Below are 16,703 nucleotides of genomic sequence, written 5' to 3' on the forward strand. Positions count from 1 at the left end.
CAGAAATTATGTGCTTTGCAGCTATTTAAAATATGATGAAAAGTTTTCGATTAAAAATGTGCACAGGGGTCCATAGTCTTCAAAATTCTTAGAGGGTTCATGAGCAGGAAGGCTTAAAGGCCACTACGCCAAGACACAGGGTCGTAAAGCATTGTGCTTTAGGAACTGGAGGGAACCTTTTCTACTTACTGCTTGTTTATTTTTACTTTTTAACTTTTTATTGTGATTTGAGTAATACTGTGAATGTTTGTAGAGAAAATTGGTTATCCAACAATTCATACACATTTTTTGACATTCATTGCCGTCTCCACAATGTAACAGCTCTTCTTACTTCCTTCCTGTGTTTACTGGTGCCATATTTTCCTTCTTTCCTGTTCCTTCCTGCCTTCTGAGCTTTATCCCTGGGCAAATGCTGCCCTTTTGATCTCATGTGGTTGGTTGATCTAAAGTTCATACCTCCCTGGTGTTATTATTCACCTTGTAGGTCTAGCTGTTATTTGGCTGAAAGTTGAGCCATGGAAGTGAGTTGAGTTCCAGGCCTGAAGGGTGCCTAAGGGCGATAGTCTCGGGGTTCCACCAGTCTCTTATCAGACCAGACCAGTATGCCTGGTCTTTTTTTTATTACTTGGAGTTTTGTTCCATGTTTTTGTCCCACTTTATCTACAACCTCCTATTGTGATCCTTTTCAGAATAGTAGCAGTGATAGCTGGGCACCATCTAGTTCTGCTCTCAGTGTCATGGAAGCTGGAGTTCACATGGTCCACTAGTTTATATAATCAGTTTACAGAAGAGGAAACTGAGGACCAAGAAGTGTTAAGTTGATTTTCCCAAAGTCACACAGTTGGGCCCAGAACCTGAGTGTCCTTGGTTGGCCATTCCTTTTGCTACTTAGTGTGGCCTCCACTGTACTCTGAAATCCATCACCAGTTTTGAGGAATGAGGAAGGAAGACAAAAATGATTTCGAAACAATTTACTAAAAAACAGTGACTGCTGGGTAGGTTGCTTTCCTCCCTGCCACTTCAGCCCAGAGGCCAGGCTGGGAGACCAACTAAGGTTTCAGTGAACTCCAGGCTGGGGGTTTACCTTCTAGGGTTTCCCTCTGCCCCCTGTCCCACTAAGAGTAAACTTGATCTTTAGAGCTCTTTGGGCCCAACATGGGCCACAGCCAACTCATACAGCACTCCTTCCTCAGGACACTTGAATTTCATTGTTGATCATAATAAACATAGATGAAAATGCTCCTATAGATGTGATGCATTGTGCATTGGACAATCACCACAGTTTACACAGCAGCTCTGGGGCCAGACTAGCCCTGGGAGCCCCTTCAGACCAGACAGGAACTAGGGCTGGACCCCCCTGGGATCACAGTGTCTTGAGTGGATACCCTTGCTGATAAGCTTCCCAAGGCTCGAGTTGGATGCAGTGCCAGGCACCAGAGCCCTGCTAAATCCTGGACCATGCTGATTATGAGGTAGATGCACATTTTTTTAACGACTTCCAAGATTTGGTTAGTTTTCTGTCGTGACCCCTGATTTCCCTGTGGCATAAATACACAGAAAGGGTGGGAGAAGGAGCCTTTGGCCAATTCAGCAGGGACAGGGAGACCCAAGCAGGCTGTGTGTAGACAGAGACAGCCTTGAATAGTAGGCCTGGCTCTGAAACATGAACATAGTTGGAGCTGGGGACATAAAACTAGAGGGTCATAGGGACACAGGGCTAACAGGAAAGGACACAGGCTACTGTCAGGACACACACTAACACATATCCTAGGCCAGGACCCTGCTGACGTGGCAGCCCTCTGCCCTGGCCCCTTACTGCCTCCCACCCCTCTCCCCCGCCTGCCAGCTGCCAACAGGGCTCTGTACTGTGTCTGCCACACCTGTCACTGCCTGTCCTTGTTCGGGGGGGGCCCCATCAGCCCCTCCTCAGCTGCCCAGCAGAGAAGCAGTTAGTGGGAAGGGGAGGGAACATGGAGAGGGGGCCGGTGGTGGGGTCAGGGGTGGGGGCCCGAATCCAGGCACTGTTAGGCTGCCTGTTGAAGGTGCTGCTTTGGTTGGCCTCTGCCTTGCTCTACTTTGGAAGTGAACAGGCCGCCCACCTCCTGGGCAGCCCCTGCTTACGGCGCCTCTACCATGCCTGGCTAGCAGCAGTGGTCATCTTCGGGCCCCTTCTCCAGTTCCACGTCAACCCTCGGACCATCTTCGCCAGCCACGGCAACTTCTTTAACATGTGAGTCCACCCAAGGCCATGGGAGCCGGTTCCCTGCACTCTGGGTTCCTAGCTCCCTCCTCTAGGCTTCTGTCCTCCTGCCAGTCCGGACACTAAAAATAGGCTAGGAGGTTGAAGAGAAGGTCAGGGGAGAGGGAGGGAAAGAGAGCTATAGGGGTACAGGGTAGCAGGAACAGGAGCAGGTTAGAGAGGAAATAGAGACTAGAAAGTCATGTGATCCTCAAAGGAGATGATGATGGGTAAGGGTTGTGGTAGGCGTGATGGAAAGAGAGCCATTGATGAAGGGACACTAGATGGTAGGATTGGACACAAAGCAGAGATGAGAACACAGACCACACTGGAGAGAGAGGACTGGGGCATCTGAGTGGCCTCCCCTCTTCTTTATCCACAGAAAATTTGTGAATTCAGCGTGGGGCTGGACATGCACCTTCCTCGGGGGTTTTGTGTTGCTGGTGGTGTTCCTGGCTACACGACGAGTGGCGGTGACAGCTCGGCACCTGAGCCGGCTGGTGGTGGGGGCAGCTGTGTGGCGGGGGGCTGGTAGGGCCTTCCTGCTCATCGAGGACCTGACAGGCTCCTGCTTTGAGCCTCTCCCCCAGGGACTGCTGCTCCATGAGTTACCTGACCGCCGCAGCTGCCTGGCTGCCGGCCACCAGTGGCGGGGCTACACTGTCTCTTCCCACACCTTCCTACTCACCTTCTGCTGCCTGCTCATGGCTGAGGAAGCAGCAGTGTTCGCCAAGTATCTGGCCCACGGGCTGCCCGCCGGTGCCCCCCTACGCCTCGTTTTCCTGCTCAATGTGCTGCTGCTGGGACTCTGGAACTTTTTGCTGCTCTGTACTGTCATCTACTTCCACCAGTACACTCACAAGGTGGTGGGCGCCGCAGTAGGCACCTTCGCCTGGTACCTCACGTATGGCAGCTGGTATCATCAACCCTGGTCCCCAGGGAGCCCAGGCCATGGGCTCTTCCCTCGCCCCCACTCCAGCCGCAAGCATAACTGAAGAAATAAAGGCATATCAGGCCTGGCTGTGGCTCATCTTATCATTTGACTGGGGCCTGGAGAGGGTGGGAATGTAAGAGGGTCTGGTTGGATTTCTCAGCTGTTACTCGCTGTCACTGACCATGAATGCCCTTCCTTAGGCTTGAATTCCACCCCTTCATTGTCCTTTCCTCCCCCTACTCCTTGCAAATTTCAAGTTTTCTGGGTCTGTGATGTCAAGTTATGACCCTGATAAGGCAGATAACAGTGTCCTTAGGTATGGGCGTCATTCTTGGCTGAGCAAGTGCTCCATCTCTCCCACAGGCAAGTTTTATTTTTCCTGCCTCCTTCTTAGGGTCTTGCCTATCTGGCAACCCCACTCAGGAGCCCTTCCCACCCTGTCTTCCCCATAGGGGATCTGTGTGTGCTCATTTATTTAATATAGTTCCATGCCATGTGAATAAGAAAGACAAGATTTCTGCTGTTTCGGAGCATATGAGCAACTGGGGGAGACAGATGATAAACACACACTTAATAATAGCAAACACTTGTGCTCAGTCTGTGTCCTTAGGCACTGTTCTGGAGTTGAGGAGGCAGTCTAAATTCTTTATAGAAACATATTTTGTCCTCACACCAGCAGCAGAAGTAGGTTTAGTTGTGTTCTCATTGTAGAATTGGGGAAATAGGTACAGAGGATAAGTAAGTAAGTAAGTTGTTCATAGCTAGAAAATAACAGAGCCAGGGTTACAAACCCAGACAATACAGGTCCATTGCCTGTACTCTAAACCAGGGGTCAACAAACTACATCTCACCTGTAGTCAGCTTTTGGATGGCCCACAAGCTAAGAATGGTTTTTTACATTTTGAAATGGATGAAAAAGCAATAGAAAGAATGTTTTATTACACAGGAAATTCTAATTTTACTGTACATGAAGTTTTATTGGAACCTAGTCTCATTTATTTACATGTTGTCTATGACTTCTTTCCCGCTACAGTGTCAGAACAGTAGCTACAGAAACTATACAGCCCACAAAGCCTAAAATATTCCCTATCTGCCCTTTTGCAGAAAAGACTGATAAACCACTACACTAGCCTGTCTCAAAAAAATAGACTGGCTAATATCAGAGAAGTGCCATGAAGGAACTGAAACAGGCTCTTTTGTAATCGACTTGGAGGCAGGTACTTGAGAAAGAATGGGATAGAGTTGTTTTTGCAGAGGTGGTATTTGAGCTGAGAACAAACACAACATGAACCAGGGGGCGGGTGTTTGGGTAAAAAGATGAGTAAGAGCAAAGACTGCTGTAGAAAAGACATGACACGTTTGAAAAACAAAATGTCCAGGTATTTGCAAGTGTAATGAATGAGGGCAGGAAAGCAGTAGAAAGTGAAGTTGAAGAGGAGGCAGGTGTCAGCCACTATCCAGGGCCTTATAGGCCAGGTAAGCCCTCTGGATTTCATTATAAGGTGAATAGGACGCTGCATGATCCCGCTTACGTGTGAAGAATGGGTTATAAAGGAATGGAGCTGCAACAGTACTCCCGGAAAGAATTGAAAAAGGCTTAGATCCAGATGGCGCCAGCGTCTTAGTGTCACTGCACGGTGAAGAGGTTGTCCCTGGAGCCAAGGGTCCACGCCGACCTGGATAAAGGGCAACCAGGTTTTGCTCCAGAGAAGATGTGGAAAGGCCCCACGTAAGGCTTATCTCTGCCCCAGGACAGGCAGGGGATGAAAAGAGCCGGCGGGGTGACAGGAGCCGGGAGTTGGGGGCGCCAGAAGCAGGGAGGCGGGAATGGAAAGGTGGATGGCGAGGAGGCCGGAGGTGGGGCGTCAAGAGGAGGGAGGCTAGGAGGCGAGCAGGGCGGATACGAAGATATAGTGAGGGAGGCGCGGGGAGGCGGGAACTGCTGAGGCTCGAAGGCGGGGAGTCGAAAGGAGGGAGTAGAAGGCGCAGGCCGAGTCAAGAGGCGGGACCCGGAGGGGTAGCCGGGGTGGGAGTAGGGGGCCGGCGGGGCCGGGGCGGGGCGACCGGGTCTGGGCGGCGGGGCCAGTCGGAGATGGTTAGCAGAAACTCTTCTCTCGGGCCGTAGGGGGAGCTGCGCCTCGCCAGCCTTCCTTTGCTCCCCCGCCCTTCTCCTCTCTGATCGGTCCCGCCTCCTCCAGTACCTCTGTTCCCCAATGCCCAGGAAGGCAGTGCGAGCTGCTTTCACTTTCTCTTCCTGGTTCCCACTCCACGCTCCACGCGCGGCGTAAGGTCCGGTCCCCAGCCATGGCCACACTCAAGGTCCAGCCTGAAGCCCAAGCCAAGGTGAGCGCAGCAGGTTCAAGGAAAGCCCTTTAGGGAGGCGTGGCTCGGAGAGGCTGAGGACATCCCTGACTGGCCCGAAGCCCTCGACCCGAATGAGGGTCAATCGACCGAAGCTACGCTCCCGGAGCACCCGAGTCCCCGGGAAGATCGGCTAGGTCTGCCTGTAGGGATAGGCAAGGCGGCTGTGGTTCAGCGGGGTGAGGTGAAGCGGAGAGCTGGTGTGGAGGGGAAGTCCTCTGGCCCTGGGCCAGGGCCACACACAGACGTGGTGCGGAATCTGCCTATGCCACCTTATGGTCTAACCAGGGCCCCAGGGCCCACTCCACAGGATACTCAGTTCTTACCCTAATCGCACAGTGCTCTCATATGCGCCCCCTTCAGGGCTACCCAGGAGACCCTAGGGATCTGTTTCCACATAAACCAACTTCTCACCAGGAAATGTTCTCACCTCTCTAATCCAGCCCCACGGAGATCCATTCCACTTTCCTCAGGTCCACAGAGATACACTCTTCCACCACCCCTACACACACACACCCCCAACACACCCTTCCCCAGGTCCAGGCCCTACACTTATTCTAAAGGAATTGCCTTCAAATGAATTGGCCTTAAAGCCAGCTTTATGAAGGGTTGTCTGTGCCCCACAGGTGGATGTGTTCCGTGAAGACCTGTCTACCAAGGTAATTCCAGCCACATTGCATCAGCACCCCCATTTGTCCCCAACTCCCACTGCTCAGCCCTCCTCTGCTGCGCAGCATTGGCCTGCTTCACTGGCTAGGAAGGACATTTGATTCTAACCTTTACCCTCCCCTACCCCAACCTCACACACAGACAGAGAACCTGCTTGGGAGCTATTTCCCCAAGAAGATTTCTGAATTGGATGCATTTTTAAAGGTACTAGGCTGGGCAAGGGGCTAGAGAATAGGGGCCAAGGGGAGAGTCTGGAGGGCCATGAGAATGAGGAGGTGAGAGGGACACTCTTGCCTCTAGCCCCCCTCCCACCCTGCACCAGGAGCCAGCCCTTAATGACGCCAACCTGAGCAATCTGAAGGCTCCATTGGACATCCCAGTGCCTGATCCAGTCAAGGAGAAAGAGAAGGAGGAGCGGAAGAAACAGCAGGAGGCAAGCTGGGGAGAGGGACTCCCTCATGGGGGAAATCAACCTTAGGTCTGACTCCCATGACCCCCTCTCTCACTGCAGAAGGAAGACAAAGATGAAAAGAAGAAAGGGGAAGATGAAGACAAAGGTACTTGAAACCATTATGGTAGGAAGGGACTCAAGTCCCACTCCCCAGGAGCTTCTCCCTAAGGATCTTTCTCCCCTCTCACAATCCTCCCACAGGCCCAATCATGTGCCTGACCCATTGCCTATTTTCCAGGTCCTCCCTGTGGCCCAGTAAATTGCAACGAGAAGATTGTGGACCTCTTGCAGCGCCTGAAACCTGAAATCAAAGATGTCATTGAGCAACTCAACCTGGTGAGCCCTTCACTTCCACCCCCAGGCTTTAGGTTGAACCCTTTGTCCTCCTTGGACCCTGCCCGTTAGGGCCCAACACCTGCCAGGTCTTAGCAGGCAAGGGCACAGCAAATGAAACCAGAAGTACAGGTCCTGGAGCTCAGGATGGACCTCCATATCTCCAGCCACCTTGTAGACACTGATTGCAGGCTGCTGTGACTTAGATGCCATTCCCTTGTCCCAGGTCACCACCTGGTTGCAGCTGCAGATACCTCGGATTGAAGATGGGAACAACTTCGGAGTGGCTGTGCAAGTAAGAGTGCTACCCCGTTCCTGCCTTCCCTTCCCCTCCAGCCCATACTTCCTTCTATTTTCCCATCTTGCTTTCTTTCCCCAGGAAAAGGTGTTTGAGTTGATGACCACCCTTCACACCAAGCTGGAAGGCTTCCACACTCAGATCTCCAAGTAAGTGACTACTCACCTATACCCACGTGCACATTCTGCCTTTGGTTGTGGACAGAGGCTGAGGCTCGTACCACCTTCTCCCACTCCACACACTTCCCATAGGTATTTCTCTGAGCGGGGCGATGCAGTGACCAAAGCAGCCAAGCAACCCCATGTGGTAGGTGACCCAGTTTGGGGTGCATGAGGGGAATGGACACACTTGAACAAAGTCAGACTGACCCTCAGATCTCCCTCAGGGTGATTATCGGCAGCTGGTGCATGAGCTGGATGAGGCAGAGTACCGGGACATTCGACTGATGGTCATGGAGATCCGTAATGCTTATGTGAGGAGGCGAGGGCAGGGCAGGGGTGGGCAGAGGCAGCTTGCCCAGGTCACCCACTCCCTGACCTTGAAGGCTAGGGGTGAAGGATGACAAAGGGTAGGCCTCTCCACAAGGCTGGAAATGGGGCCACTGGCATCTGCAGCTGACCCCTACTTCTTCCTGGCCCTGTAGGCTGTGCTATATGATATCATCCTGAAGAACTTCGAAAAGCTTAAGAAGCCCAGGGGAGAAACGAAGGGAATGATCTATTGAGGGCCTCCACTCTCATTTTGTGATGGGTAGAGCAGACCCTCCTACCTTTCATCAGGGATTCCAGACCTTCCCCCCAAATTTCTCTCCTGTTGAGGTTTCTCTCTCACCTTGCCATCCACGCACAATAAATATAGTCATACCATTGCCCGTCAGCCCCAAGTCTCTTTATTGGATCCTGGCCCCACTGGCCCTGTTTCAGGCATTTCCATTAGTGGGACCAATCCACTGGATGATTTGGGTATTCAGCTGCTGGTTGGTCCAGTCCTGCTGGATGTCGTCAAGGTGAGAGTCAAAGTCCACAAGGTGCTGGTGGGCCCGGTCCTCCAACAGTGCTCCTACCATCTGCCGAGACTCTTCCCAGTCCCTCCACATCACTCTGAAATAATAACCCCCATGGAAATCAAACAGAGGCCAGTGGGGTCAGACACAGAACTTGGCAGAGGTTAGATCTAGGGAAGGACCCTTGGGGCAGAATAGAGGGCGCCCAGCAGCCTTGGACTTCCAAGGAAGGAGTGGGGCACTCACAGGTTCTTGTCCTTGGGGGCCCAGCGGGGACCATGGTTCTCCAAGACAATGACTGGAGGCACACGAGGATGAGGCACCAGTTTCTGATTATCCAGCTGGGTGGACAAGGGTGAGCAGGTGAGAGTTTCAAGGATCCCATTCCCTATTATCTCTCCAGTTCCTCCCACCCTGAATCCCAAGGCTCACCATGATGAGCACTGCATCAGGGAAGAATTCTGCAATTCGCCCAGCAATTTTCAAGGCCAGGGGGCCAGGGCTGTGTAAAGGAAAGATCAGAGGAGTAAGGAGCTGAGTGGGCAGACCCCATCCATCTGAGCTGGGCCTCCCTGGTCTCGAATAGACTGGGTGCAGCTGTGGCCTTTCCCCTGGGACTGGGGAGAGGGGCAGGAGTCAGTCCTGCTTGATGTACAACTGCTTGATGCTTGAATCCTGTGGGAAACAGACACTGTTGGCTGTTGGTGAGAGTGGAAATCAAAACCACATACTATACATGTTCTGACCTACAGGACAGTCTATAACAGCAAAACAAATGGAAACCACATCAATGTTTAACATAAAACATTTAATAGACACCCATATTCAAACAACATAGCTGTTAGGGTAAGATAATTCTTGGTGTAGAAATGGAAATATGTCAGCTATTTATTAAAGGGGGAGGGACAAATTACAAAATTGTACAGTGGTCCCTCAGTATCTGCCAAGGATTGGTTCTAAGACCCTGCCCATACCAAAATCTGCAGATGCTCAAGTCCCTGTATAAAATGGCCTAGTATTTGTAAATAGCATATTCATATCCTCCCATATACTTTAAATCGCCTCTAGATTACTTATAACACCTTATACAAATGATATGTAAATACCACTTTATACTCTATCTTCGCCTTTGAGGGATTGCGTTGACCACTCAATTGTTTTCCCACTCCCGATATTTTCTATCTAAGGTTGGTTGAATCTGCAGATACAGATCATGGATACGGTGGGCCAACTCTGTGTAATTTGATCCATTTGTATGATTAATATATGTAATTATCTATTTATATGAATGCCTTTTTATTAAATTGCTGGTTGGGTTTTCTCTCTTTTTTTCAGTAGTTGGGGGGCACTCAGTTAAAAGAAAGTGTCACTCGGTTCTTATTGATACACAGTTGTCCTCCCCACCCCCCAGCTCCTCCAGGGCAGGGCTATCTTACTTATCTTCATATTTCCTCTCTCCACTGGATATATAGACTACCCTGTCATACAGACCTGCTCCTAAGTGTTTGATGAAGGAAAGGTAGAATGACCTTGGTTCTACTGACCTCCACCCCATACGCCATTGATTGCCTTCTGCTTTGGGCTACCCCACTCACCTCTGGTCATCCAGAGCTGCATTGGCATGGTAGTACCCAGCCACCACCAGACCGCCCTGGGTGCCCCACACATCCACCTGCCATGGGAAAGGAGCCATAAGTAACTAAATCGTGGCGCCGGCTCTGTGGGTGCTTAGTATCTGCAAAGGGCCAGGGATGGGATTGAGCTAAAGGTTTTAGGGGCATTTGCGGTAGTCAGTGGGCTTCTAGCGGCGGCACCTGGTTGAGAGCGACTTCCAGCATGACTGACAGGGCCAAGTGGCTGTGGAATAGGGGCACACAGTCGGTGAGGCACAGGCATTCCCGGGAGTGCGGTGCCGGCGCCAGCAACAACCCGTTGACAGCAGCGTGCGGATATCGGGCGGCGTGCAGGCACATCTTCACGTAGGCCCGGGCTGAGATTTCCACCTCCCCCATGGTGAACAGAGCCTGTCCGGGTACGAAGCAATCCAGATTAGCCCCAGCTCGCATCCGCGAAGCTCCCTCAGGCACCTCAGCACCTCCTTGACTATCGACACCCTCACCTACGTTCCCCCTCACTTAGGTTCGTCAGTGAAGCTGACTCGGCTTGAAGGCAACCCGCCCCCCGCCCGGCCTGGAAGGAAGTCCAGATTGCAAGCCGCAGCACTCAGCTCCGCCTTTCCCCGCCCCCAGCGGGCCGGCGGAGATCTGAGCCTTTGGAGGAGACCTAGTCGCTGCACTCCCGGCCAACAGCTTCCAGAGTCCCGCCCATGTGGTGCTCTTTGATAGGCCTAAAGGTTCTCATTTTATCCAGTCAACGCCCTTTGTCTCCATCAAATTTGGAAGAGTTCACAACTGTAAACTGTAAACTGTCTCCATGCGTATTGACTAAGCGATCCGAACATATCTATTTTGGAAGATGTACAGTCTGAATGCTCCTTAGAAGCGAGGATGGCAGAATTTTCTCACGTACTTTGGACATGTTACCAGGAGGGGTCGTTCCCTGGAGAAGGTCATGATGCTTGGTAAAGTAAAAGGTCAGTGAAGAAGAGGAAGACCCTCGACAGTGGCTACAACAAAGGGCTCAGACATGGTGAGGTGGTGTAGGAGCGGGCAGTGTTTCGTTCTGTTGTACGTGAATGTACATGAGGTCGCTATGAATCTGAACGGACTGCACGGCACCTAACAATAACAACTCAACTTCTGTTCATGATTACAAAATGGTTTTGTCTGTTACCTGTGCTGCCCGCTCCCTGCCCCCAAGGCCCAGAGACTACCCCGTGGAACTCAAGGTGTCCGGAAGTAGTGGCTCTTCAAAGGTGCAGACATAGCGGACTGCCTTGCTCCTGTTATGGAATGCGCTGGTTTGTACTCCAGACTGACTATGTCAGGTACTTATGAGCCGTGTTACCTTCACTACTACAGGTTATCTGACCCTTGGTTGCCTTAATGTCCTGTTGCCCTTGGTGCTTCAAGGATTAAATGAGATATTGTACTGGGATGGGTTTTCAGACTGTCAAGTTCAATGCAACATTCTTACCGCATATTTTAAAACATATTTTAAAACAGGATAAGGCCCTGAATTACTGTGGAGTTTATAGCAAAGACCACAGTACAAGTATCCTTGTCTCTACCATCTTAACAGGACTGAATACCGAGTGGCAGAGATAAATACAGCGATTGGCTAATGAGGTGAAAAAGAGGACCAAAAGAAAAATCCTACAGACCCATCCTTCCCATAATGCCTTGTGGTGCAATTTCGTGTAATACAATGCCTTAGAACTTCTTTTTTTTCCATCCATAGCTCTGGAAGGGGTCCAACCACTCAACCATAATTCTCCCAGTGAAATCTTGATCCTCCTTCCAAGTTTGCTCAATGTTCTTTGGAAAGTACAATACCTTCCCTCGTTCTCTGACCTCATCCACAGAGCCTTCCTTGTCAGTTCAAACTCTGATTATTCCTATAGGAGTTTTGCCCAAATGGCACCTCTTCCATGAAGAAACCCCTGGATGGACATAATCTTGTAATACAACTATTGGTCTCTCCCTGTCTAGAGCAAACAAGAGTGCAGAAAATCAAACACACAAGAAAATAATGAATCAAAGGACTAATGGATCACATGAGCCCCAGTTTCTACAACCCTGAGACCAGAACTAGATGGTGCCCAGCTACCACAGCTGACTGCTCTGAAAGGGATTATACAATAGGAGGTCCTCAATAGAGCGGGTGAAATATGTGGACCAAAACTCAAAATCATGAAAAAAAAAAAAAAAAAATGACCAGGCTCACTAGTGTGAGGAAGACTGGTACAACTTCCTGCCTTAAACATCCTTCAAGCCTGGAACTGAACTCACCCTTGTGACTCAACTTTCGGCCAAAAGATAGGCCTGTAGGGTGCACAATACCTGAAAGGTATGCACTCCTTAGAACACTCAACCACACAAGAGCAAAAGGGCAGCATTTGCTGAGGGCAAAGCTAAGAAGGCAGGAAGGGATAGGAGAGGACAACCAAGGGAAATGGTAAACACAGGAAGTGGGAATAGTGCTGTTATACTGTGGGGATTGCATGGAATGCCACAAAACAAAATGTGTATGCATCCTTGAATAGAAAGCCAATTTGCTTTGTAAACTTTCACCCGAATCACAATTAAAAAATAATAATCTTGTGAAATTCCATAAACCAGATTATCTGCACAGCTGTCATGGCAGGTAATACATTCTCCCTGTTCTTTAGGATGGACACCGAATTCATGCTTGTCTTCCTGGCACCCTTTTCTCTCTATCACATATACACATAGTGTATACACATTCAGCAAGCACTTTTTGAATAAATGACACACACCAGATGTAAACCACAGAGTACAGGTCATTTATTTCCTTCACTCCAGCCTTGGGCTCAGTACATAGATGGCTTTTCTTCACCCTTTGGATTGACGATTTTCTCCAGGTTGCTGCTGATGATATGATAAAGCTCAGCCTGAGGAGAAAGCCAGAGGGGCAGAAATTAGGTTAGGTTCTTCTCCCTCCCCACTGTCCACCTCACCTGTCTCCCTAACGGCCTTACTCCACACTTACATAGAAGGTCCTGAGGTCCAGCACCATGGCTCTGAGCTCCCTATAGGCTGCCTCATCTCGCTCGTGCACCAGGGCCCGGTAATCCATCTGGGATATGAGAGGCAAAGTTGAGTCAGCCCACAGGAGATTGGGACATTTCTGGTTTCCTCATATAGGGTATAGGTAACTTGAGGCTGAATCCCTTCTCAGCACCAAGAACCAGGATCCCATCAGATGAAGCAGAGAAAAGGGTCAAGGCTTTTGAAGCCCAAATCAGCTTTTCTAGAGAATGCTTTTGGCTTGATGTTCTCAGCATTGGGAAGGTCATAAACAAGACAAGGAGAACCACTCCCTCCTTTCCTTCTCACCTCCAACCAGCCTTAGCTAAAAGGCTGGTGGACCATCTACTCACCACATGGGTCTCCTTGGAGGCCTTGGCTACTGCATCGCCACGTTCTGAGAAGTACCTGCCAAAGCAAGGGAAGCAACTCTCTCAAACCCTCCCCAAAGTCCTCCACTGTCCTGATGGTACTGGCCAATCTTAAGACTCCAAAAAATGTTCCTACAGCCTTCAGCTGCCCTTACTTGGAAATGGTTGTCTGGAAGGCTTCCACTTTGGTCTTGACTGCATTCACCCGCTCCAGCACTTTTTCCTGTGGTGACAAAAGATGTGAAAGGCAAAGAAAACACCTCATTTTCTCTCTCCTTCACTACCCTTCTCCTTCCTCCCCCTAGTTCATGTCTACATCTTATCCCTCACTCTCGAAGTCTCTTCCCACTCTCAGTGCCCTCATTCACCCTTACCTTACCTGGATTGCCACCCCAAAATCATTTCCATCCTCAATCTTGGGGATCAGATGCTGGATCCATGTGATCACCTATGTTAAGAGGTATCATGTAGGAATCATTCAACAAACCTCACCGCTATATTTAATTGAGTACTTATTATGTGCCAGGCTCTATGCTATGTATCTCATGCGATCCTCACAAAAACCTTTCAAGACATATACATTTACTATACCCACTTAATAAATGAGAAAACTGAGTCATGGAGAGTCTAAGTGATTTATTCAAGGTAACCAGATAGGTAAGTGAAAACAGTCAGGATTTGAACCCAGGCAGTCTCCTTCTAGGGCCAAAGGGCTTAAACAACTCACTGTATCTACCACCTCCACTGTGCACCTGGTAGAGCAATAGGTTCTGAGATTAGAGGTGGATACAGCATAGTCTCTGACTTCAGATTACCATTATATCAGAGGTCTAGCAGAAGGATGGAGAGAACAAAGGGTATCCAAATCCAAGGCACAGAAGGATGTCTCCTGTTTTGGGGCTAGGTTGCTGAATGAAGAAGGACTTGTGTCACTGAAGGGGGCCAAGGCCTGGCCTTGCTTATCTCTTCTTTCTTCTGCCTCTAGCTCCCATACTTACCAGAATACATTTCTCTTTGAGAGTCCAGACTTCTGGCTTAACTAGGGCAAGCAGGGCGAGCACTTTCTCATTTCCAGGAAGAAAGCCGCACTTAGGGACTATGAGAAAGAGATTCAGGCCCTTTGTCATCAAGCAGTCAGTACGCCATTTCTCTTTCCCCATCTATCCCTTCCTCCCTTACCTTCTTTCTTCTCCTCCTTATCTGTTTCCATCTAAGGAAAAATGGAGGGACATAGCTTTAGAAACATCATGGAAGTTGGAAAGCCATCACCTTTTTGGGTTTATAGTCCAGCCCTGCACCCTGAGTGCCTTACCTCATCATCCTTGGGTGGGGGGTCTGGGATAGGGATATCCAGTGGGGCCCGAAGAGAAGTTAGATCAGCCACATTGAAGGAGTCCTCCTGCACAGAGCTCACTGTCAGGGGCTGTCCATTGTCTTCCTTCTGTCCACTCATCTCACCCACCCTCTCTCTGCCTCCCAACCAAGGCTCAGGCTTCAAACCATTCTAGTGCTCCCACCCACCATTCACAACTCTTCTCTGGATGCTGAGTCTAGAGTCTAGTCATTAACTGGAGAAAGTGGATGGAGGGAAGAGAGGGCATGGGATAAGGCAGGAAGGGCCCACACTACTCACTTTTAAGAGCTGATCCAAATATATGATCTTCTGTGGCAAGAATCCACAGAGGAATTCCTCAGCCTGCAGGTTACATGGCAAGGGTGGGAAATCACAGAAGATGCTGAATGAGCTTGAGATGTGGGGCTGGAAAGGCCTTTGGAAATCACTGAGTTCAAGAGTTACAAATGAGGAAATGAAGCTCTTAAAAGCTAGGGAACTGACTCAAGCTGGTAAGTGGCAGAATCAAGGTGGTGGTTGTTGTTATGTGCCATCGAGTCTGACCCGACTCATAACTACCCCTCCTTGGGTTTCTGAGGCAGTATCACTACGGAAGTAGATTGCCCAACCTTCCTTCCGAGGAGTGGCTGGTAGGTTTGAACCACCAGCCTTCTGGTCAGCAGTCAAGTGTCTTAGGCACTACGCTACCAGAGTTCCCAGAATCAAGGTTAGGACTATAGTATTCCTGCTTTAGGGCCATGACTTTTCCCTCCACACCAAAAGAGGGGAGGAAAGGTGGCAGGAGAATAGTCTTAAGAGGGTGAGATTAAAGGCAGATATCAATAACTAGGCACTCTCTCTGGGTGAAGACTTCACAAGGGATGTAGGGCCCAGCTGTAAGGTGGGTTTGGGAGTCACTCCGAGAGATTGTGACCCTTATGTATTGGCCTAAGCTTCTGGGTCAAATCGCTTGAGTCCAAAGAGACCTACCTCCTGGAAGAGATTTTGCCTGAAGACATCCACCTGCACAGAAAGCAGTACCCTGATGTTGGTTAAGGGTCTCAGTTGTCAAGAGTAAGATCCCACCCCCCAGTGGGGTGCCCTCCGACTGTGACTCAGGTTTTTCCCACAAGCAGCCAGTTTTCCCTGGGAGTCCCTGGCTCAGCGCAGACTGGCCAAAGGGCAGGAATCTGGAAATCCCCAGACCGAAATGAAAACACGAAAGTGAGGGGCTGGGGGCGTTCTCTGGCATGGTCTTGATATCCTGGAGCACTCAGCATTGCTTCCATCTAGGCGGGCTCCTCAGCCTCTTCCCAGCCTTCCCGATCCCCCATTACCTGTTTGCGGGCTTCTTCGCTCAGGCGCACCCCACCAGGCTTGGCCATGCTCTTTCAGTTGCAAGCTCTTCGGTCACCCGGTTCCCCGCCCGGGCTTTCGCTTTCACTCCCCAGGTACAGCCCGCCCCCCGCAGCCACGCCCCCTTCGTTCTTTACACCCCACCCCACCCCTGCCCCCTGGCAAGCCGCAAAAAGGGGGAGCCCCTCAGCCATTCCTGGCCAGAAACGGTTAGGAGAGGCGGTGCTGGCTCAGTCATCAGCCTAGGGGCTGTCCGAGGGATGGGCTAGGGTGAGTGGGACAGCGGAGACGGGAACCGGGGCTGTCCCTCGGAGAGGGGCGGGGCTTGCAGCGAAGTGCACGGACAGTCCAGAAGTACAGAATTGGGATCGGAAGAGTGGGAAAGGACCTGTCTAGTGGTGGGGATCTCCGAGAAAAGATCGACCGGGAAGGGGAGGGGACAGAGAGGGACCACAACGGGTGGGAAGGGTAGTTGAAGGGAAAGTCTGGGGCAAGGAAGAGCTATAGAGGTAGGGGAGAGAGCAGGAGAGGGGCTTCCCCCAGAAAAACGCCCAGCCTTCAGTACAGACGGGAGGCGGGGGATGACTCGCTTGAGCCCGGCTAGGGCCGGCTGGAGTAAGGTCCCCGGCGGGGCAGGACTTCCCCGGTGGGGACCGGAGCATGGCTGACTGGTCCAAAGAGAGAG

General features: G+C 50.7%; 4 protein-coding genes across 4 annotated transcripts; 2 read left to right on the forward strand and 2 right to left on the reverse strand.

Annotated features, from left to right (window-relative positions):
• The first annotated feature begins 1,970 nt into the window (after positions 1–1,970).
• Positions 1,971–3,234, forward strand: FITM1 (fat storage inducing transmembrane protein 1). Its single transcript, XM_007949205.2, has 2 exons — positions 1,971–2,230; positions 2,622–3,234. Exons 1-2 carry the CDS (start codon positions 1,971–1,973, stop codon positions 3,232–3,234), a joined length of 873 nt encoding a protein of 290 aa, XP_007947396.1.
• Positions 3,235–5,477: 2,243 nt separating this feature from the next.
• Positions 5,478–8,009, forward strand: PSME1 (proteasome activator subunit 1). The gene is made up of 11 exons (XM_007949206.1): positions 5,478–5,516; positions 6,161–6,193; positions 6,345–6,407; positions 6,526–6,636; positions 6,715–6,760; positions 6,893–6,990; positions 7,214–7,282; positions 7,367–7,434; positions 7,537–7,591; positions 7,671–7,757; positions 7,929–8,009. Exons 1-11 carry the CDS (start codon positions 5,478–5,480, stop codon positions 8,007–8,009), a joined length of 750 nt encoding a protein of 249 aa, XP_007947397.1.
• A 195-nt stretch (positions 8,010–8,204) lies between these two features.
• Positions 8,205–10,300, reverse strand: EMC9 (ER membrane protein complex subunit 9). The gene is given in 7 exon segments (XM_042782100.1): positions 8,205–8,385; positions 8,535–8,629; positions 8,721–8,790; positions 9,725–9,762; positions 9,765–9,782; positions 9,880–9,960; positions 10,103–10,300. Coding segments are annotated over 7 exon segments (681 nt in total).
• A 2,441-nt stretch (positions 10,301–12,741) lies between these two features.
• PSME2 (proteasome activator subunit 2) lies at positions 12,742–16,047 on the reverse strand. Its single transcript, XM_007949210.2, has 11 exons — positions 16,000–16,047; positions 15,653–15,685; positions 14,963–15,025; positions 14,642–14,728; positions 14,509–14,539; positions 14,328–14,425; positions 13,709–13,777; positions 13,485–13,552; positions 13,312–13,366; positions 12,921–13,007; positions 12,742–12,822 (listed from the first exon to the last, which is right to left on the reverse strand). The coding sequence occupies exons 1-11, from the start codon at positions 16,045–16,047 to the stop codon at positions 12,742–12,744; spliced, it is 720 nt and encodes a 239-aa protein (XP_007947401.1).
• Between the last annotated feature and the right edge of the window lie 656 nt (positions 16,048–16,703).

This window comes from Orycteropus afer, unplaced genomic scaffold (genome assembly GCF_000298275.1).
Source record: "Orycteropus afer afer isolate SDZICR_OR568_19922 unplaced genomic scaffold, OryAfe1.0 scaffold00243, whole genome shotgun sequence".
NCBI classification, from domain to species: domain Eukaryota; kingdom Metazoa; phylum Chordata; class Mammalia; order Tubulidentata; family Orycteropodidae; genus Orycteropus; species Orycteropus afer.